The sequence below is a fragment of the Phoca vitulina genome, unplaced genomic scaffold (assembly GCF_004348235.1).
Source record: "Phoca vitulina isolate PV1807 unplaced genomic scaffold, GSC_HSeal_1.0 scaffold36, whole genome shotgun sequence".
Classification (NCBI taxonomy): Eukaryota; Metazoa; Chordata; class Mammalia; order Carnivora; family Phocidae; genus Phoca; species Phoca vitulina.
Genome location: NW_022589739.1, coordinates 15025770 through 15048262, shown reverse-complemented (window position 1 = coordinate 15048262; position 22493 = coordinate 15025770). Strand labels below are relative to the sequence as shown.

The following is a 22493-nucleotide window of genomic DNA, read 5'->3' as shown; positions in this document are numbered from 1 at the left end:
CCTGCCACAGGAGCTGTTCGGAGGGCCAGAGCCACACGTGTCCCCACTGCCCCCCGCTTGCCCCCCAGCTTCTCCCCTGCCTCCAGCACAGGGCTGGACACAGGGCTTGGGAAGCTGCTGCTGACAGCTGTCTCCTGCCGCCCAAGCAGATCTCAGTCAGGTCACGTCAGGTGGCAACAGAATGGGCTGGAGTAGATGAGGAAACTCTCTCCCCTTCCCGGGGTTGGCGGGGGGGGGGGGGGGGGGGGAGGGGCACGGGGGATAACCAGGCTGGAGAAGACCAGCCATAGAACAAGACAAGGCCCACTGAAGGACCAGGTGGTTCAGATCCAAGCATTCCACAGACCCACTCCTTACACACAGCGGACATTATAGGCCTTGGCCTTAAAAAGAACAGGTCCTTACACCAACTCAGGCATCACACAGAACCAGACGTTGCCCCCAAAACGTGGTTATCGCAGAACCAGACGTTATCTACGGAGCGCTAGGCGGCACGGATTCAGGCACCGGGAAGGAAATGGTGAGATTTGGATTTTCGTCAACAAGGGTCACAGTGATTTTGGTGGGCCCTGGCCAAATGTGTGAAGTTATGGTGGCGTAAGTACCAGTGAATGTGTGCTGAGTGTGTTTGGTCTCTGAAGTCAGAAAACGCCCAAGTGTGGGGCCTGAATCTCCCTCCTCACTGGAGCCCCTAAGGCAGAGACCAGGCCTCGCCTAGACTGTGGCTCCCTGAGGGCAAGGACTGGACTTTCCTGAGTCTACAGAGTGATCCTCCCACCTCAGCTAAGTGCCCCAGGGGCCCTCACGCCAAGTTTGCTGAAGGCCCTGGCCCACCTGAATGTTCTGTGAGGCCAACTTCCTCCCCAGTGGGCCCACCCCAGAGCTCAGGGCTCTGCCTCCAGGGGGCGCCAAATGGATATTTCTTGACAGGCTGTCCTGGCCCCACCTCCAGGCTGAGTGGGGCTGGGGAGGAGACCTGAGTCCATCCTGACCACACAGATGGTCATAGCCAGAAGGGGCCTACAAGCCCCCAGGTCCACTTCCACCTGTCAGAGATGGTGCCTGAGGCCCAGAGAGGGTAGGGTGCTCCAGGTGAGTGCCAGAGCTGGGCTAGGACCAGGTGTGTAAGGCAGCCTGGCCTACTATTGTCTACTTCTCTATTCTAGGGCCTGGGGGAGAGATACACAGTCCTTCCACCAGGAAAGCCTGGTTTCAGGTCAGCCCGTGTGGCTGGGGGAGCAAGGGGGAAGACCACCGTGCTTTAGACGTGGCCAACACACCAAACCCCTAGACAACTCTTTGGTTCAGATGAGTAACAGAGGCCCAGAGAGGGTCAGTGACTTGCCCAAAGTCACAGAGCAAGTTAGCAGAGAAGCCAGAATTGGAAAACAGGGTTCCTGACACCCAAGATTGGACGAAGGGTCCAGAGGAGGTACTCCTGCCCCTCTGGGGCCAGCTCACACTCTGGATTCCTCAGGCTTCTTTCCTGGCCCCGACGCCAACAGCTGCTGCTGTAGGCCAGATGGGGAGACGGTCACCTGGGTCCCCTCCTCTTTGTCTTGCTGCCTTAGGATGACCAAAATCAAGGCAAAGCAGGCCAGGGAGCCCGTCTTGAAGAAGAACTGGAGGCCAATGAACCTGGAAAAGACCAAGGGACCCGTGAACTTGGGACCTCCCTGTCCAGGGCCTGGGGGTCGGCCATCATCACCCATTGTGTGGTCAGAGACACTGAAGCCTGGCAGTGGGGGGAAGAGGCCTCCAGCCCCAGGGCAGTGGACCCTATCACCATGGCCTTGGTTGGGGAGACAGGGAGGCCCCTGGAGTTGACTCCTGTGGGGGTCCTTCCCTGACAGAGGGGGAGAGGCTCTGCAGAAGCCTGGGCATCCTCCCTGCCCTGTCCCCGGCCAGCTTGTAGCCTGGGCCAGCCCTGCCTCTCTCTGGCTGTCCCAAGGGCTCAGGGGGCCTGACAGGTGCAACTTTAGATCACCCCACCTGCCACAAGGATTCCCTCTCCCCCGTTTGCCTAACTCACCAAGGCTCTTACTTGATTTTTTTTCCTCTAGGAAGGGCCCTGGTCATTCCTGGCCCTCCTCAGAGCTGGCAGGGACCAGCTCCCTGCTCCCAGCCCTGTTAGCAAGTCCCCTCCAACCCCCTATCCCATCCCAGCAGCCTCTCGGCCTTCAGGTTCCTTTGGGCTCCCCATTGCACAGATGGGAAGACTCAGTTCCAGAAAAGGCAGGTCTCCCAATGAGAGACAGAGCTGGGCTGGATCCCAGGCCTCCTGTGCCCTAGATAGGCCTTCTCCCAACCCCACTTCAACTCCTTGTCTCTCTCACAGCTGGGCTGCTCCCCTGATTCTCCCCACACTCAACCACAATGACACGTTTCCTGCACAGACCATGGTTAGACCACTTGGGTTCAAGGCCCAGCTTTGCCAGTTATCAGCTGTGTGACGCGGGGCTGCTTTAACTCTTTCTTCATCCGTAAGAGTGGGGGACAGTAGCTAGCTCATAGGACTGGTGAGCTCAGTGCAGGAATAGCACCTGCTGCTTAGCAGCAGGGTATAAATGGGCCTCTCGTCCCTGCTGCTGTCCTACCTGGGACCCCGGAGTTATTTCCATCAGCCTTCCCACAGGGCCCTGGCAGTCCCCACCCCAGGTCTCACCGGTTTCGGAGCAGGTCGTGGTCATAGTAGCGGCAGACGGCCCGACGCCCACAGCTCTGGGCCCAGTGCACGCAGGTCGTGTCGATGGCGCTGCCGTGGAACACCGGGCTGGGCATCCAGGCTGCAGGAGGAGGTGGTCAGGGGACAACGGGGCCCGGCGTTTCTGCATTACCCGCCCCCCTGCTCCCTGGCAGACACAACCCCCCAGGGCCACTGGGGCCTCTTGTCCCATAAGTCTCTGGCCCTCAAGCCCAGCCCTCACCCTGGTGTGGGATGCTGCCTCGTGGAGGGCTCTTCCGCTGTTTGCATACGCACCTCCAGGGTCCCAGGTCCCATCTGTTGCCTGGGGCTCAGGAACCCTAAGGTCAGGAACTGGGTCCCGCTCATCCCTGTGCCCCCAGGCCTGGCACACAGTGGGTGTCTGAACTAAGGGTCCCAGGAAGGTTCTTTACCCAAAACTCTCAGGAGCATAAACTGGATTCCCACGGCTAGAGTCTTGTCTTCTTTCTTCACTCCCCTAATAAGTAGAAACACGGCGACATGAGAATTGAGAGGGTCCCAGCCCCCCAGTGGCTCTCACCATCCCCTTCTCTCTCACCACCCAGGGCCAGCCTCCCCCGGTCTGAGGGTCCTGTGCGTTGCGGTGGGGGTGGGCTCAGGCTCCCCACTCCATTTCCCTTCAACCTGTGGAGCCCAGCCCCCACATTCCAGGCACTCCCACTAGCTATCAGGACCCTGTGCTGGCCTCCCTGTGTTCCTGCTCACAGACACCCCCCACCCTCTCTCCCCAGCCCTGGGCCCACCAAGTTCCTCCTCCTTCCTCCTACACTCGGCAAAACCTGAAACTCGGTAGCCAGACCTGCCTTCTAACTTCCCCAAATGCTGTGAGGCCCCAGCCTAGGAATACCAGCAGCTAGTGTTTACAGAGTGCTTACTACGGGCTCTGTCATTCTATACTGCAGCCCCTACCTCACCCCTCATGAGGTAGGTTATACCATTAGCCCATTTAACAGATAAGGAGACTGATGAATGTTCAGACAGGTTAAGTGACTCGGCTAAGATCCCAGAGCGCGTGGGTGTAGCGGGTGGGTGTCAAGAGTCAGAATCTGCAGCCCACTGCCTGCATTAACTCCTCTTACATGGCCTGCCTGCCGGGACATCGGAGTCCTCTACCTTCTCTCTGGTGGCCAGCCTGTTTTATAGATCTATGTGTCTTCTTGTATTTGTGAGGGGTGCCATCCCCCTTTTAATTTTCCAAAAAACAGAGAATAAAAATAATCCCAGGGACGCCTAGGTGGCTCAGTCGGCTAAGCGTCTGCCTTCGGCTCAGGTCATGATCCCAGGGTCCCGGGATCCAGCTCTGAGTCAGGCTGCCTGCTCAGTGGGGAGTCTGCTTCTCCCTTTACCTGCTCCTTCTCTCTCTCTCTCAAATAAGTAAGTAAATAAATAAAAATCTAAAAAAAAAAAAAAGTGGTTTAAAAAAATAATCCCAGCACAATGAAAACTTGGAATTATCCTGCTCTGAGGTCCCAATTCCAGCCCCCAACCTAGGCATGCTGACTTCGGCCTCAGGTAACAATTTGTCAGTCCCAGCAGGCACCCTCAGGACAATGGGCTGGGTCCACAGTGGACACATAAGTGCTCACTGACTTGAAGAGTCATGAACCACACTGATAGGGCTTGGTTTTCTGGATGTTACCTCCTGCCGGCCCACCCACTATGGGCAGGGTGGGGGTGGGCAGTCAGGTGACACTCCACTTGCTCCTCACTGTGACTGGGTGGCCTCTCCCTGGGGCAAGTAGGGGCCCCGCTCGGGGCCCTGGCACCGGTACTACTCTACCCAACACTTGCCACAAGACCTGGGGCTAGCTTCTGAATTTCTCTGAGCCCCAGTTTTCTTATCTATAGATGGGGGGGACTTCACTTTAGTGGGTTGCCGTGGGGATGAAGACAGGTCAGTGAGAGCCTGGTCTGTTACGGGGGGCCCAGGACACCCGAGTGGCCTCCTTCTTCAAACCCCGCCTTCAGGATCCCTTATCCTGCCTGGGTTTAAGGACTTCTTGGTATCCACCGGCTCCGGCCCACGCGTGCTTTCACCTTAAGATGAGTATGAAGGAAGGTGTGTGGGTGAGACTGGCCAGGGCCGCACCCAGGCTGACCAGGAGCATGAAGGGCAGCACCAGGCGGCTGCAGGCTGAGTCGCAGGAGCCCGCCGGCACAGGGCCGCCCCCCACTATGCAGCTGCAGTTGGTGTAGAAAACCTAGAGTGGGAAGGGGGTGGAGAAAAGCCTTCAGGAGCCTCCAAGGGCGAGCAGCTGGCCAAGCGCCTGAGGCCCCTGAAGGCTTGTGAGGGACCCGAGGGCACCAACCAGCGGGGGACAGAGCCGGCTGGAGGCTGGGATTTCTGGCCTCGGACACACATGCTTTCCGCACACGTGGGCTGAGGCTGTGGGGACCGGGAAGCAGAGGACAGGGAGAGGGGCTGGGAGAGCATCACCCCCCACCACACCACACACACTCACACACACTCACATACACACAGCAGGATCACTCTCACACACACCACCGTCCCTCAACACACACCCACACACCTACACACACACAATCATACACAGACATGTGCACACACACTCTCATTCTTTCACCTGGTGAGGTCAGAATGTTCCCAATTCCTGACTGAGCCAGGAATCAAAGTAACCAAGAGTGTTTTGGGCATCTCTCTCATGCTCTCTCTCTCTCTCAAATAAATAAAATCTTAAAAAAAAAAAAAAAAAACAATGATAAGAAAAAAAAAAAGGGCGCCTGAGTGGCTCAGTCAGTTAAGCATCTGCCTTCAACTCAGGTCATGATCCCCGGGGTCCTGGGATTCAGTCCCGCATCGGGCTCCCTGCTCAGCAGGAGTCTGCTTCTCCCTCTGCCCCTCTCCCCTGCTTGTGCCTGCTCTCTCTCTCTCTCTCTCTCTCTCACACACACACACACACACACACACAAGCGCGCGCTCTCTCTCTCAAGCTCTCTCTCTCTCTCAAATAAATAAATAAAATCTTTAAAAAAAAACTATTTAAGAGTGTTTTGGGGAAGGAACTCAAGTTTTCCAGCTCGGTTTCCCTCCCTTTCTACTTCACTGAGGTCTTGCAGGGCACTGGGTTGCAGAGGAGACTCTCCAGGAGAGTCAAGCACAGGAGAGAGGGACGCAGGCAGCACCATGGGAACCCGGCTTCAGCAGGTGAGGGGCAAGGAAGGCTTCACCAGAGAGGGGTGCTGGATCTGGGTCTTGAGGAATGAATAGGAGCTTGCCAAGAGGAAAACTGAAATGAGGAGAGGGAAGGTCAGATGTAAAATCCCACGAAAGTGGCATGAAAGAGTGCAGCAAATCTTTGCCTGGAGCGGAGGGCAGAGGGGAGGCGGGGAAGCGCTCGAGGGCTGCCCCGGGATGGCGTTGTGAAGAGTTTGGGACACTGAAGAGGAACCTGGACTGCTGTTTCCAGAAACACAGTGGACCGGGGCCCTGCCAATCATCCTGCTGACAACACAATGCTGGATAAAGTATTGAAAACATTGTCCTGAGGGCACCCATGTGCCGGCAGAAACGGAAAACTGCTCAGAGAGGCTGGAACCCAGCGAGGTGAGCAGGGTCCTGAAGCGAGCTTTGGCTGCAGCATGTTTGCAGAACCTTCACCAGGAGTATAGCTTTCTGAGGTCTGGGAGCTCCAGGGCCGGAGGACAAAGCCTAGCCCTCCCTCCTGCCAGAGTGAAGTCCAATAGGAGACCCCCAAAAAACTGGGACCCCTCCAGAGGCTGAAGTATGTGAAAAGCTGACCCCTTTTCAAACTGCAAGGGATGGCCCCCAGGCTGGCTCAGGGGCGTGTTTGATTGCAGCCTGCATTCCCACCCCCACGTGGCCTGGAAAACTTCCAGCCTAGGATTCTTTCAGCAGTGGTCTCCACCGCCCATGCCTCACAGAAGCTAAGAAAGCCAGGAAGCCTAGGCTTTTCTTCCCCACAGAACAGAGTTTCCGACCAGTGTGTCCCAGGAGCCTCGGCCTCTGCTGGGAGACAGGCGTGCAGGGCTGGGTGCCATCAGCCCTCAGGGTGGTCTGCTCGGCGTGGGGCAGCCTCACACACTTCCCACTGTGGAAAGGGTTGGGAGTCCCTGAGGAGGACTGTGGGAGCCTTGGGAGGAATTTAAGCTCCGGAGGGATGACAGCTGACGGCACCAAAGCCGCTGGGGCTCCTGCAAGAGGACAGGCCAGGCAGGGGAGGCCGGCCAAGAGGCCCACTGTGGAGAGAGCGGTGGGAGGGGGAGGAGGATGGAGAACAGGGTTTGATTTGAGAGATACTTAGGATGTAGAATTAGGGCAAAGTGAGAGAGCGCGAGATCGGGGATTCCGGCTGGGGTAACTGGGCGCTCTTTCCATCGCCCGCAGGGTGCCCGTGCGTGGTCAGGCTGCCACAGGCGTGCGACCTGCTGAGCACACGCCATCTGGACCTTTGCCCCCAGGCTGAGCAACCCACTGAGGTGGAGGTACAATGGAGGGACAGGTAAGGGGAGAAATATGCCAGGCAAGGTGGCTAGAAGAGAAAGACCCGCCCTCATGCCTTTTCTGAATGGCCGAAGATGGCTGGGATGGACACAAAGCCGGAGGCCTTCCTCTTGGGGTTTTCCCAGCTCTCATTCACATCCATCTAACTCTGGCAGCAAGTTCTTCTTAAGGATGACTCCGATCTCTCCAGCTGCCTCTGATTCTCACTCCCCCGGGGGGTTCAGCCTCACCCCGAGCCTCAGATCCCCCCAACCGCCCACCTCTCCCCATCTTTCCCCTGGCCATCTACTCCTTCATCCACGGTCACTGAGTGCAGCGGTGCTGGCCGCTGGCGACCCAGCCCTGGGCCCGCGAGCTCACTCACAGTCAACCTCAGGAGGCAGGCTGGCTGCGAGACTATTCCAGGCCGGAGCTACAGTTCCTGCGTGCTGACCGGGACCCAGGTGCGCCCTCCTCCAAATACCATCCCCAGACACAACCTCTGAGGACGCTCTGGGGAGCGCGCTGGGCTGGGAGGCCAGAGCCCTGGGTTATAACCCCAGCTCTGGCATTAAGACTTTGGGCAACGCCTGGTCCTTTCCTGAACCTCCCTTTCCCATCTGTGTAATGGACACTAATAGGAGTGTGTACTACTGAGTGCTTAAAATTTCCCAGCCACTGTGCCAAGTAGTTTTCATGGGCATTGTCATGTGGCTCTTTACTCGCTATTTAATGACGTCACCTGAGGAAAGCATCTAGCACAGTGGCTGGTATAGAGTAAGTGCTCAATACGATCACCTCTGTCTTATAGACCAGGAAATGGAGGCACAGATGAAATAATTTGCCTGAGGTAACAGAGCCAGGTAGAGGTAGAACAGGGATTCGAACCGGGTGGCTTGGCCTCGGTGCTCAGGGGCCCATATCCACTAAAGCTTACTGTTCCCTGGGGGATCTTGCCCCAGCTGGCAGGGCCTGGGGTCCCCTGGAAGGTCTCAGAGAGATGAAACCAGGCAAAGACAGTGAGCGCTAAGGAGGCACAGAGGCTGGGATTTCGATGACTGCAAGTGCAAACCGTTTGCAGAGCCCAGCTGGTGCCTGCTGGCTTGCAGCCCCGTCAGCCAGGTGCTGTCCTCTGCACCAGCCCGTGGGGCCCAGGTCTCTACCTGGAGGAGCCTTGGGCTTGGATGCAGCTGCCCCGCAGGATGCAAAGGCAGGAGTTCCACATGACCAAGAGGGGGCGCTCTGGAGAAGGGACGCGTTGTGGCCAGCCCGATGCGCACCCCCTCCCCCCCCCCCCAGCAGGCTCTTCTACAGCCTGGGGGCCTGAGGAAGGCAGATATTCTCCTCATTTGTCATTTGGGGGACTGAGGAGAAAGGGGAGGAAGAGTGGCTAGTCTTGGAGACCTGTTGGAGGTTCCCACAGAATGCACTGCGGCTGCCTATTCTGCCTCCTTCCCTGCTTGGAGTTCCTTGAAGGTAGGGCCCCTTGGCTCTGGGTCCTCAGCCCCTGGCACAGGGCCTGAGGAGGAGCTCTGTGAAGGTTTGCTGACTGGCTGAATGATTGACTGGGCTCTCTGGGCCAGCCTCCCCACCGTTTCCCTGTCTCCTAGCCTGCACTCTGCTCGCCCTCCTCCATACATGGCCTCAAGTATTATCAGACACAGATCTGACCCTGTCACCAGCCCATCCAATGCTCCCCATTGCTCTCTTGGTAAAGGCCTTGAATGCCCTTCTTTGCCTGAGCCTCACTTTCCCTCTTGGAAACGTTCTGCTTCTGCTCCCACAAGTTCTTTGCAGTTTCTTGAAACACTGTGCATGTGTGTGCAGACTCTGCTTCTGCGGTTCCCCCTGCTTGGAAAGCCCTTTCCTGGTTTGCTCACTCATCCTTGATGATCCAGCACAAATGCCACATCCCAGGAAGCCTTCTAGTACCCTCCCAGGCTGGATGCACCTTCTTCCATCTTTGTCTGTACTTGTGGGGACCATTTCTCCTGCCTATCACCACCCCTGGAGTTCCTTGTTTCCTTTTGCCTCTCCCCCGCACAGACAGCTGGAGCCAGATCGGGCTCACCCCTGTGCTCTGGGGCCTGGCACATGGCTGGGCCCCGACTGGCAATGAAAGTTTACTGCAAGAATCATGTTCTACATCGGCCAACGGAAGGAGACAGACCAACCAACAGATAGAGAGAAGAGCCACAGAATGAGAATGCGCAAAGATGGAGAGCGTGATGGATGCACAAAGACAGGGAGGGGCAGAGCCCAGGGGAGGCAGAGGGAACAATCAGAGGCCTGACCCACCTGACTTTTGTCCAGAGCTTCCTGGACCAGCCAGCCGGTGCAGCCTGCCTGGCAGGGTGTGAGGTATTCAACATGGGTTCTGGGGTCACAGACAGGGTTAAAGTCGTCCAATGGGCAGGAGCAAGGCTCTGTGCAGGCTGGAAACAGGTCCGGTCCAGGCAGGTTGCTGGTGGGAGAGAAGGCGGCAGGGTTAGCCTGGCTTTCCGGCTCTCACACCATGAACTGGGGCCACCTCAGCCCTGAAGCCCAAGGGGCCTTTTTCTTGATGGGCTGGATTGCTTCCTTTTCTTAGAAAATTTGAGTGATGTCTGTTGGACCAGGCAGGACACCTGACTAGCTGTGGGATCACCCACCTGTCCCTGCCTCTCTCAGGACCTCAGTGTCTCTGTCAGCTCTGCTGGGAACCCCCTCCCATGGCCACCCTGCAGTCTCACCGCCTCTCAGCTCCCTGTCACTACTCTGTTCACTGTGGCCACTGCATGACTTAGTCCCGCCAACTCCCTCTGGAGGGCCTGCCCCCAAGTCCCAGGAGCACCCCTACTCTAGTCAGGTGGGAGATCAGAAGAAAGGCTGAGTCCGAGGGGTTAGGTCACCCTCGGTGGGGTGGGGAGGTGGCCCCTGGGACTCAGAGGAGGACCTGACTTCATGGTTCAGAGGGAGAAAACCTGCCAGGGAGCCTACGGCCAGGCTACAAACGAGGAGGGGGCCCCAGTGGGCAGCTGAGGGTCCTGTGGGCTTAGGCTGGGTATGGGCAGAGGCCCAGGCAGTGGGGCAGGTCTGGCCAGCTTAGTGAGATCTCAGTTCCCTGGAGAAGAGGTTTAACTCAACAGGGGGCTGGGGAGGTGGGTAGGACAACTGGGTAGCCAGAGTTGGGAAGGGGGCCTCGGGGCAGAAGTAAATATACTCCTTCCCTCAGGAGGGGGTTTCCCTCTGACGGTGGGTGGGGGGAGATCATCTCTTCTTCCTTCCCTGCCAAGCAGGAAAGGGAACGGGCTGGTACTGCCTGAGCTGAGGTGGCACCAGGGGATTCTGCCCAGGGTCAGGCGCCCGTCAGGTTGCCCCTGCCAGCAGCAGGAAGGCTGAGTGGATGAGAGTGGGACTCTTCCGCAGCCCCTTGCTCCTGTGGGGAGAGCCCTGGCTCTGCCCCTCCCAGCTGGACAGCCCAGCTGGGCGACTTCACCTCTCTGAGCCTCACTATCCTCATCTGTGAAATGGGCATAATGGTACAACCCATCTCAGAGATGCTGTGAAGGTTCAGTGAGACAGAATATGGGAAGAGCTGAGCTGGACGCTGGGTGCGTGGGAGACCTCAGTTCTCGGCAGCTGTCGGTATCGCTAGTTGGGCTGAAATATGAGAAAGCCTCCTGAATTTGCTCAGTTGGTCCCAAAAAGCTTCTTCAATGAATTAGAGCCCAAAGCTCAGTGAGTAAATTGCAAGAACAAAGATGAGAACACAGTGAGATGAGATGTCAGAGTCAAGGCGAGAGGCAGAAGAAAAGGGAAATAGGCATGTGTGCTAGGCTGACTTTTCTCCATTTACTTTTTGGAAGAAAAAAAAAGGGGGGGTGCCTGGGAGGCTCAGTCGGTTAAGCAGCCAACTCTTGATTTCGGCTCAGGACATGATCTCGGGGTCCTGGGATCGAGCCCCATGTCAGGCTCTGTGCACAGCGAGGAATCTGCCAGAGATGCTCTCTCTCCTTCCTCTGCCCCTCCCCACCTCATGCGTTCTCCCTCTCTCTCCCCCCCTCCCTCTCTAAAATAAATAAATAAATCTTTTTAAAAAATAAAAAAATAGAGGCCCTGGCTCACTCCTCAGACCGGGGACTGCAGAGGGTCTGGCTAAAGCTCCACCCGCTGTGCCTAGAACAAGGGCTCTGCAGAGGGGAGGCAGGAGAGTCGCCTTAGTGTCTGGGAGAAGGAGGGACAAGGAAGGAGGGGAAGGGAAAGGATGATGAGGGAGAGGTTGTGATGTGGGGCCTGGGCCAGAGAGAAGCGCTGAGCCTCCGTCACGGTGGGATAGCTGGCATGTGGGTGGAGGGAGGAGATGCCCAGGGAGAGGTGGGAACGGACACAATCGGGGAATTCTAGCTGGGTCTTGGGCCAGCCTAAGCCTGGAGCAGTTCCCAGGAAAAGTGAAGTCATTCTGGAGAAGAGGTAGCGAAGTAACTTCCAGCACCCTCTCGAAATCTGCCCCCAGCGGGAGAGAGCATATGCCTGAGGGTGGGAGGACAGAGAAACGAGAAGGGAGATAGGCATCGGAGGCTTTCCTCTTGGTGCTGCCTCAGATGTGGGAAAAGAACCTTGAGTTTTAGGGTCATGGAACAACAGCATTTTAGCCGCCAGGCTCTAAGAGCCGCAAGTCTTCAAGGCCTCTGGGGGCCAACTCCTCCCTACAGCTTAAGTCCCTTCTGCAGCGTCCATGGCAGATGCCTTCCAGCCCTGCTTGCCCCCTCTCTCTACACCCCCGCCCCCGGGGGATGGAGAGTGTGCGGGCTTCCTAGGCAGGCCTTTCCCCTGCCCGGGAGCGAAGCCTTCCTCACGCTGAGCTGGGCCCTGCTCTCTGACGTGGCCTCTGCCTTACCTCGGCCACTCTGGAGATGCCGTCCACACGAGTGACTTTGCCCTGCCTTGGCTTCCACCTCTCCCCAGGCCTGAGCTGTCCCGTCCGTGAAGTTCTATCCTTGCCCCTCTTAGTGACGCCTGACACCTTGACTGGAGACTCAGAGAGAAGTCCCACTGCTCTGAAGCCAGGTGGGGAGGGGAGGAGAAGGTGCTGATGGAGAGTGAGCTTTGAGGTAGACGGGCACCCCATTCCCCTGGCCTTGTCCGGGCCCCCTCCCTGACACCACCCCCCCTTGCTTCTTACACACTCACCCAGGCTGGCGGGTGATGCCTGCAATCTGGTGGGTAGAGCAGCCCATGAAGAAGAGGGGCAGGCTGAGAAGTAGGCCGAACAGCGCCCCCAGCAGGCAAAGGGCGCCACAACGCACGGGGCCCAGGTGGAAGCGCTTGACCAGGATGCCCCCGACCACGATGCCCACGATGGCCGACGGGATGCTGAGGCAGCCAATGAGCAGGTTGGCGTAGGACGCTGTGACGGAAAACTGGCGCTCCAGGAACTTGGGCAGGAAGGTGGCCATGCCTGCCACCGTGGACGACATGCACACCTGGGACAGGACCACCAGCAGGAAGATGGGGTGGCGCAGGGTCCGCAGCAGGACCCTGGGGAACACTGTTGGGGTGAGCGGGGAGAAGGTCAGAGTGGGCAGGCCAGCCGTGCTTTCGTTTCTGTCCTGTCTTGCCCTGTTCAGTTGAAACTGGCCCATTCCTTCCATGCCGTCTCATTTAATTCTACTGCACCCAATTCCATCCCGTTACGTTTGACTCCTTTCCATTTAATTCTACTCCGCTTTTGAAACTCAGTTTCGTTCCATTCCATTGAATTAGATTGCACGCTATTCAATTGTGCCTCTTTCCATTCGATTCTATCTAAACTTCGATTTCATGAAGTTCTATTCCATACTTCCTATTCCATTCATCTCATCTCATCCCACCTCGTTCCATTTCTTCTGTTCTACTTACTCATCTCATTTTTCCCCACTCAGTCTTTTTCATCCTGTCCTGCTTTAGCTCTTTCCAAGCCAACCCTGGCCTGTGCCTTCCCTCCTGTGTCCCTGGCACGGGAGAGCAGCGCCTCCCCTGATCTTCCATCCCGAGTTTCTATGCTCCGCAGCACTTCGCCTCACATACCACATGTTTCACTCAGCCACTTTACTGTCACCCCACCAGAATATAAGCTTCATTTACAGCAGGGATTTTTGTCTGCCATGTTCACTGCTGGATCTCCAGAGCGTGGGGCACAGCAGACACTCAGGAAATATTTATGGAATAAATGAGGGAACAAATGAATGGCCAATATGGGATCAAATGCCGCAGTGTTGGGGCAGAAGTAAGACCTCCGGAGAAGGTAAAAACTGAGCAGGCTTGGTGCTGGGTGGCTTCTTGAGGTAGGACAGAGGTAGGGCCTGAAGAATGGATCTGAAGGAAAAGGAATTCCTAGGAGGGACGCAGCAAGAACAAAAGCACATAGAGAGACGTAGAAGCGACGCGTCCGGCTTTGATGACCTCCCCCACCCCCCATTATCCCCTACACTGGTGCCTTGTGTACAGCTTTCCTCATGCAGGTCCGCCAACCTGAAGGGCACGTGATGGGGGGAAGTCTCGAGGAAAAGCCTCAGGGGCAGCCAGGGTGACGGCCAAGGCCAAGAATGCCTTCTCTTCGGACACGTGCAGTTCTCTCTCCACTAACATCAAAAGAGAAAGGCATGTGTTTCTGCCCACAGGAGGTGAGCTGGAAGTTAACGCGAGGTGTGGGGGGGAGAGGAGGAAAGGCCCTTCTGAGAAGACACGTCAGAGGAGCAAATCACCTGGCAGTCGGGACTGGTGGGGAAAGATGGCCCTGGGGCCCCTCTGGGCCAAGTGGGAGGTCCCTTCTGTTCCTGCAGTAGCAAGACCAGGGTGTCTGTCGCTGGAGATCTCTGTGTGCCCTCAGAGCTTGGCCAGAGCCCAGTCAGCTAGTTCTCTAACCCCCTGGGCCGGGCCAGGAACCATTTCCTTAGAAGCCAGAAAATAAAGACCAATAGTCCGCGCAGGGTGGGTAGGAGCTGGGCTGTGGAACTCCCCTTCCTTCATGTCTCAGGCCTGCCTCCCGTCCTGAGTCCCCTGCCCTACACACGGCGCACTGAGCCAGCGTCTGGAGCGAGAAGGTTGACACGTGGCCTGCGCCCCAGGTGGCTGCTCCAGCGTCCCTCCCTCCTGCAGCTGCCCTGGCCAGGATCGGCCCAGGCCATACCGGTGCCCTCACTGGACAGGTGGGGCCCAAGTTCATCTAGAGCGGCCGGGGCAAGGCCGGAATTTGCCAGGGGTTTCCTGACTCCTAGTGTAAAGGCCATTCCGCCTACGGGACCCCACCCCACCCACATTCCCGGGCCTCTCTGGCTGCCAGAAGGCTCTAGCTCGTTACTTGCTTCTATCGCCTTCTCCTGTGCTCATCATCCCAACTGCACTTTGTACCCACCCTCTATCTCTTCAGCATTTGCAGCCTGTCCTTAGAACAGATGGAAAATTCCTGGAGGGCAGGGCTATGCCTTTCACTTAGATAGGGATATCTGCTGGGAACTCCAGGGTCACCTCTGTTAGATAGCTGCTTCCCTCAGCTTAGTGCCTCCTCCATCAGGTAGGCTCCTCTCCACTCAAGAGATTCAGGAGCCGCCCACAGCTCAGAGGCATGTCCTCCCTCCACCATAGGGATAGTCTTTCTTCCCTTTGTCAGGGGCCTCCCTTAACTCAAGGATAATGTCTCCCCCATCAGACAGGAGCCTTCTCTAACTCTGGGACTGTCTTCTCTCAAGAATTTCGGCCTCCTCCAGCTGAAGGGCCATGGTTCCTCTTCCTTTGGCTCCCCCATGGTCCCATGTGGTCAAGGCCGAGCCTCAGGTCACCACTGATCCCTCTGGAACTCAGCAGAAAGCCCAGAAGCCAGGCTTGAGGACCAACTAGAGGGCCTGTGGCTAGCCCTGCCTTGGTCTCCTCTAGGCTCACGGAGAAGCTGAAACCACCAGAGACAATCTGCCCAGGACACCTACTCCAGGATCTAATTTCAGTGATTGGCCCCAGCTTCCCTCTGGGTGGAAGCCAAAGCAGTGATTAATAAACTCTCCCAAGGAGCAACCTGCTGGGGCCTTCCAGCAGCTGGGGGGTGATCTGAGGTTAGGGAGTCTAAGCCCCTCCTGCCTCTAGGCCCAGCCCCATGCAGTCCAGCCCTCCCCTTACCCCAGAGAAGCTGGAGAACTGGCCGCTGGGTTACTGGTATCCCAACATCAGGTCTTAGGACACACTTCCAAGAACTGGGCCTAATTAACTTCCTGTTTCAAGAGTCCTCAGTGGGGGCAGGGTGGGTGCCAAAGCAAACCCCTCCGTCATCACCCTCCTAAACCACAGGCAGCTCAACTCACTGTCCCAGGATATGGTCAGAATAATAGCAGTAGGCCAGGGGTGATAATTGAAAAAATAATTATACCTTATATAAGTTTTTTTTTTTTAATAATATACAAAAGGCTTTCCATTCATCACCCCATTTGATTCCCCCAATAGTCCTTGAGGGAAGCAGAGCCAAGGGTTATCGGCCCTGAGGGTTTGGAGAGCTGAGAGGAGGGAGGGCCAGGCTGGCCGGGGGAAGGAGAGGAAGAGCACTTGAACTTGACCTAGAGGGACCAGGAAGATTTTGATAGCAATAAAAACTGACATTCCAGGCAGAGGGGATCATATAAGTCAAGACTTACAGGAGTGTACGGTGCTCATGAGGGGTCTGTAGGTGTGAGAGATAAATCAAGAAGGGCAGGAAGGGGCTGGATCCTGTACGGCCCCACATGCCCCTCTGGTCCCACTTCTCTATATCCTGGCCTGAGCTCCCTTACCTTTGATGAACTGGATCACTGTCAGGTCTGGTGCAATCTGGGTGAGGCTATCCTGCTTCTCCCGGGACTCCCCCGGGCTCTGCTCAGAGGGAGAATCTTCACCCTGGGAAGACACACAACCACCATAGTTTATCTCAACAACCGAGGGCAGTCAGCTGGACGCCAGACATTCTGCCCCAAGATGCCTGTGGGCTGGGGAAACCCTCTGGGAGAGAAGAGGGTATGGGCAGTCACCTCATCGAAGCAATAGGGGTCAACAGTGTTCCATTTGTTTTGGCCCCAAATGGGCCTGGATGGATTGATGCTGACGCGTGCTGGGTGGGGGTGAGACCTCTCTGGTGCCTGAACACCCTAGAAGGACCTTTGCTTCACGTTGGTGGGGGATCCCTGAGAAAGGCTCAGGTCGAGTGTCTTGCTAATCCAGCAGGATGGGCATTCAGAGCAGAAGGGAAGTTGATTGTCAGAGAAAATCACTCTTACATACGCACGTAGGACTGAGTCAAACTTTGTGCGGGGTCTCTCCCCTGCTGGGCTCCCAGCTCTGCAAGCGCAGGCATCATGCTTATCTTGTTCTCTGTTGAAACCCTGGTGCCTAGCACAGGGCCTGGGGTGGAATAGTGGGTGTCTGGTAACTATGTATGAACAGAAAGAATGAAGAAATGGCAATGGGTGCGGCCAGTCAGGCTCTAGGAAGAAAAAATGGAAACAACAGGAGAGGCTATTGCGGCGATGCAAGCGATTTCCTACACCGCTTCTGGTTAGGAATGGGGCAGGGGGTCCACACCGAGTACCCCAGGGGCCTAGCAGAATGGAGATTCCGGGTGCGCCAGGCCACCATAGGCATGCTGCTGTTCTAGCCTCACGGGCACCTGTGAAGGAAAACGCTCCACACAGGCGCAGAGCAGCTTCGAGGTTAGGTAACTTGCCCAACATCACACAGAACTATGATCTGAGCTTACGCCTGCCTGTGCCTAAAGCTCATGCTTTATCCACTAAGTCCTGTGAGTCGGAGGCCCTGGTGCAAGATGGGAAGAATTGGGAGGCATCTTTCCGGAGCACCGTGAAGGGGCCTGAAAGCCCAGTCTAAGTCCCTGGGTGAGGCACTGTGGGTCTGTTACTCATTTACACCTTAGAGCCGTGCTGCCGGACACACGAGCTACCGGCCACGTGTGGCCGCTGAGCACTGGAAATACGGCCAGTCCACACTGAGATGTGCCGTGAGTAACAAACACAGGCTGCATTTCAAAGACTTAGTATGAAAAAAAATTGGAAAATATCTCATTATTTTTTTAATTTATGATATGCTAAAATGAGAATATTTTAGATATAGTGCGTTAACTTCAAGATATTAAAATTAGGGTGCCTGGGTGGCTCAGTTGGTTAAGCGACTGCCTTCGGCTCGGGTCATGATCCTGGAGTCCTGGGATCGAGTCTCGCATCGGGCTCCCTGCTCGGCGGGGAGTCTGCTTCTCCCTCTGACCCTCCCCCCTCTCATGCTCTCTCTCTCTCTCATTCTCTCTCTCAAATAAATAAATAAAAGTAAAAAAAAAAAGATATTAAAATTAGTGCCTTTTACTTTTGAATGTGCTACCAGTTAATATTTAGAATATACATATGTGGCTCACATAATATTTCTTTTGGACATGCTGCCTTCAAGACAATCGGAGAATCTCCTCGCATCTTTCTCCGTCCTAACCAAGCCGCGGAGAGTGGTGCGGGAAAGGCCCAGGACCGAGGGAAGGGTGCTAGGACCAGGATACCGCCCCAGGACAGGAGGGAGGAGATAAATTGAGATAAACTAAGAACCTCCCAATGTTCTATCAAGGACCACAGGACTGGCGGCTCAGCTCAGCGGTCTTTGGATGAGCAGAATCTGTGAGTTCCTTGCCTGGGGTTCCTTGTCCTCATGTAAGCAGTGAGGATGACCACAGTGTCTGCACGTCCAGCCCCCTGTGGTCCACCCCAAACTTTCACATCCACCATGTCATCTGATTCCTGCAGCAGTCTGGGGAAGGGATCATTACTGCACCTATTTTGCATAAGAGGAAACTGAGGCCCCAGAAGAAGACGTGTCACCCAGGGAGCAATGGGCAGAGCAGGTTCTCGAAGGCACGTCCTCCAGGACCACCGTCTCACCCCTGTCTCATGCTGTGAAAAAGAGCACGGGGTTTGGAGATAGGAGGGAAGGGGCAGAACTTCAGGGGCTTGTGGGGGGGCGGTCAGGGAAGGCCTCCAGGAGAAGTGAGGTTTGGGATTGGGGTGGACAGAAAGGGAGAGGTTATTCAAAGCAAGGGCATAGGACAGCAGGAGTGTGGGGGTGGGGAGGGCCTTTCTGTGTGGGGGGTTGCAGGGGGGTTGACAGGGAAGCCATAGGGGCTGGGGCAGAAGCTGGGCAGTTTGGAGGGCCATGCTAAGGGACTTGGGCTTTATCAGGTGGGTACTGGGAGCCTCTGTCCTGGGCTCTTCACAAGTTTCTGCCTCTCTCCCCACATCTGTTTTGAGGACTCCCGACCAAGAGCCGGCTCCGGAAACCAGAAGCATCGTGGCTCCGCTCAGAGCAGGGCTTGGAGTCAGACGCATCTGGCTGTGGTTTGCCCGGGTCAGCAGGCCTGCGCTGAGGGAGCCGGTTAGAACTTCCCCTCCCTTGGGGCCATGTGCTGATGGCTGCAAGCCTGTGGGACCCAGGGTGCCGTGTGTGGTCTGGCACGTGCAACGGCCCTCTGCCTGCTGGGCCTCCAGAGCTCCAGGAACTGTCCTCAGCGGAAGCTGGGTGCCTAGAAAGCTCTGTGTGGGGCCGTGACCCCAGCCCCACGGAGCCTCGCTGACCCTGGTGGCTGGTAGGGCACTGTCTCTGCCAGCCCTCAGCTGCCATGGCCCGTGGCCACAACAAGCGGCCACAGGGATGGGGTGATCTGCTAGCCTTCCCACTGCCGTGGGAGGGAGATCGTGTTTCTAGCAGAGCGCCCGGAGATCGGAGCTCCACCGAGGACTACCACACGCTTCCTCTTTCTCATACTGAGATCCGTGCAACTGGCCATGCTTCTCGTGTCCCCGTGGCCATCGGCAAGCCCAGAACCAAATAAGGGGTTCGGTTACATCAACTGAATTCATCTTTGTGGTCCATGCTCCTAAGTTTCCCCTTGTCTTGCTGATACCCCTTTTCGCAGCTGTTTCTATTTTCTTGCTTCTTGGTCCTGAGTGAGTGATTCGGCTCAGGTCCCGCGATGCCCTTCCCGGGGCTGAATCCCAGCTCCACCCTTCACTAGCCCTGTGGGCAAGTTATTTAATCTCTCTGTAACTTGACCCCTCAGGTGTAAATGGGAGTTATAGCTGCACCTATTTTATAGACAGATTACAAAGATTAAATGAGATAATACATACAAAGGGCTTAAAACAATGCATGGTCCAGAGTAAGCGATAGATGTCAGCCTAATTTCCCACTCCTACTAGTACGGTACATGAGTTTGGCGTGAACTGTAAGAATATTAGAAAAAAAGGTAATTTTTCCATTATTTTTCCTCTTAAGAGCTGGCTTGATCAGAGAAAGATATTAAGAATAAACACTCCGGGTCGTCAGGCACTGAGCAACCCACTTCCCACTTTGCCTCGTTTCATTCTTACAAAAATCCCAAGGTGTGGATGTTAGGATTATACCCATTTTATAGATTTCAGAGTTCCAAGTGTGGAGGTGCGTCTGGCTCCTGCTGTTAGCCCCCCGAGGCCAGTGTGGATGTCTCAGGCATCGAGGAGGCTCCCGGGCCAGATCAGCTACCGATCAGCTCTCTTAGTGAGCCTCAGTCTCTGCCGAACGGGGGTATTGGACTAGATCAGTGTTTTTAAAACTGGGTTTTCAGCAGCAAAACCCTTTCTCCAACCGAAACTTCACTCAAAAGACTGACATAAAAACACATAAAACTAGAATCTGATTGGTGTGTGTGTGTGTGTGTGTGTGCAGGGAGGTGGAAGGCCCTTAGTCCTATTGGGGGACACCTCTCTTCAATCTCCCTACGGTGGCACCTTGGGGTTCTGTCGGTACAATTTGAAATCACTGAAGAGCCTTCCAGTCCCAGTGTCTGAGGAAGCTCTGATCTACACCACCCGTGAGTAGGGGTGAGGCTCACCTTAGCCCTGTGGGGCCAAGACCTGGCTTGGTACAGACTGGTACAGGGGGAGGTGGTGCTGGCCCACCTCTGGGCACAGCCTTGACCCTCTCTGGGCCTGAATCCCTCCATCTGTAGGTAGAGTGGGGGCTGAACTGGATGATCACACAAGACCTTCTACCTTGGAGCGTCGAGGAGGGGTGAGGGTGGCATCAAAAGGCCTGGGTTTCAAGGGATGGAGAAGGACATATGAGGGCTCCTGGGCTGGCTGGGAGGGGTCCGGAGGCAGACCCGAGTCACCTTGGACCTCCCAGGGGCTGCAGAAGGAGCACGAAGTCCAAGAAGAACAGAAGCCCCCCAGCTGGCCCTAAGTTCTGGGCTTTAAGGGCCACTGCCACTGCCCACTCCTGTCCCCATCCTTGACCATTCTCCCAAAGAAGCACATCAGGTTAATGATTGGGAGAAAACAGATTTCCTAGACTCCTAGACTTGTAGGTCAAAATTATAGCCATGTAGAAACGTGAATTTGGGGAGTCAAAGATCATTCGAGGCATAGAATCATAGAATAATAGAACACAAGTACTTTAGAAACACAGAACTTTAAAACTGTATAATATTAGAATCCCAGACTCTGGAAGATGGCCTAGAATAACAGACATGGAGACTCCTGGGAAATAGGAACCCAGAGAAGATGACAGAGGCCAGTGGTGCTCAGAGGCCGGGCAGGGACAGGGGCTCTTGGTGGACGAGGCCTTTCTCAGCCCCTGGCCCAGCCTCAAGGGCAGGCACTCAGAGGGACCTGAGGGTATGGAGGGCAAAGGAGGGTTGCTGACTGAATGGGGTCCTATGACCAGAAGGACAGATAGGGCCAGATGACCTGCTAGGGAGCCCCTAAGAGGCCATCTGCACTCCACAGGTCCTACAGAACCATGTTCTAGGAGTCCTGGGGCTTGACAGGACCCTGGAGACGGGCTGATTATAGAGAGGGAGACTACAGGGAGACTGAGGCTCACAGAGAGCTAACACATGCCCTGGTTCACTCCTAGAAGGATATCTGGTGGCCACCATGAGGTCACAGATACATGGGCAGAACCAAAGGCAGGAAAGCAGAGATCCTCTCCCTCTGTGTCCTGGATGGCTTCCCCCATCTACCATCTCATAATCTTCTCTGTGGAGACTGTTCACGCTCCCCTCCCTGCAGGCAGAGGACTCTTAAGCACTGGCCATGGGAGAAGCCTGAGCGGTCAGTCAGTCATCCCCCTGTCCATCTGCATCTGGCCTTCCTTCGTTACCTGAGAGCTTCTTGGGGGCAGAGGCTGTGGACTGCACCCTTTTCTCCCACAGTGGAAGGGCTCCTGTACTGCTCCATTTAGAGAAGACATCATTCAACCTGTCAGAGCTGGTAGACCCTGTCTAATCTTCTGCCCATTGTACAGATGAGGAGACTGAGGTCAGTGACCTTCACTGGGTCACAAAACCCTGATAATACATGCCACCATACCACCCTTAAAAACTGCATTTACTTGTAGGAGCCTATTTGGGGGACCCCTGAGCCTGGGAGAAGATATTCGAAGGGATTTCAGAAAGAGTCTCCCCTTCACTTCCCTCTCCCCACCCCCACCCATGCCTGTTCCCACTCTCTACAGAAGATACACCTCCCATGTCTGTGGGCCTGGACCTTCTGGCTGCCAATTCTACCTAACCAGGCCCTTCCTCCCAGTCCATCTACCTCCCCTTCAGTGGCCTTAGTGGGCTGGGCCAGCCCGAGTCAGCAGAGCTGGCCGAGGCAGCCTCAAGGGGGGGGGGGGGGAGGGGGGGGCAACAGTTCCTCCCACATCAATATTTATTGCCTGCGAGCTGCTGGAAGCAGATCCTCATGTTCTCAGGCTTCGGTTCTTTTTTAAGAACCTCTCACCCCCTTCCTTCCTCACTCCCCATCCCCAGTGTGCTGACAGAATGAATCCAGACAGCCAGACAGGTTCACAGCCGGGGAGCAGGGTTTCCAAGCTTCACAGAGATGCCGCTCTTCAAATCCAGATGTCTGTACCAGAGCAGCTTCGCCTCGAGAAACCGTGCGTTCTTAGACTTCCAGGCACACAGCCTATGGCTCCGGGAATCCCCCCTCGGCAGCTCCGGCAGCCGAACAGAACGGGGAAGTGTCTTGCTCAAGGTCACACGGCGGCCACGTGACCGAGCCCAGCCGTGCCTCCCACTGGCTTCTTCCATCTAGTCTGCCCCGTGGCTCAAGCGGTTGTCCTCTGTTCAGATGTGAGGCCCAACCTGGACACTGCCCGTAACCAGAAACTCCTCACTTCCCCTGTGACCACCCCTACTTCTAAGAACTCTTCCCCCAAGTTCTAGGAATTCCTATCTCATTCAAATTCTGGCCCGAGCTAGGCAGAACCAGGAAGGGCCATCTGTGGTTTCAAGTG

General features: G+C 55.9%; 1 protein-coding gene across 5 annotated transcripts in view; it reads right to left on the bottom strand.

Moving 5' to 3' along the window:
* Positions 1 to 238: 238 nt before the first annotated feature.
* SLCO2B1 (solute carrier organic anion transporter family member 2B1) overlaps positions 239 to 22493 on the bottom strand; it is a 46160-nt gene continuing 23905 nt past the window's right edge. For 4 of the 5 annotated variants that reach the window (XM_032426976.1, XM_032426978.1, XM_032426977.1 and 1 more), the window contains 7 exons: positions 15962 to 16064; positions 12360 to 12717; positions 9486 to 9651; positions 4763 to 4926; positions 3118 to 3182; positions 2666 to 2786; positions 239 to 1638 (listed from right to left, as the gene is read on the bottom strand). In XM_032426976.1, coding sequence (XP_032282867.1) covers positions 1458 to 1638; positions 2666 to 2786; positions 3118 to 3182; positions 4763 to 4926; positions 9486 to 9651; positions 12360 to 12717; positions 15962 to 16064 — 1158 coding nt within the window. In that variant the 3' untranslated portion in view covers positions 239 to 1457. The remainder of the gene's footprint in view (positions 1639 to 2665; positions 2787 to 3117; positions 3183 to 4762; positions 4927 to 9485; positions 9652 to 12359; positions 12718 to 15961; positions 16065 to 22493) is intronic. The other variant, XM_032426979.1, reaches the window with a different exon arrangement.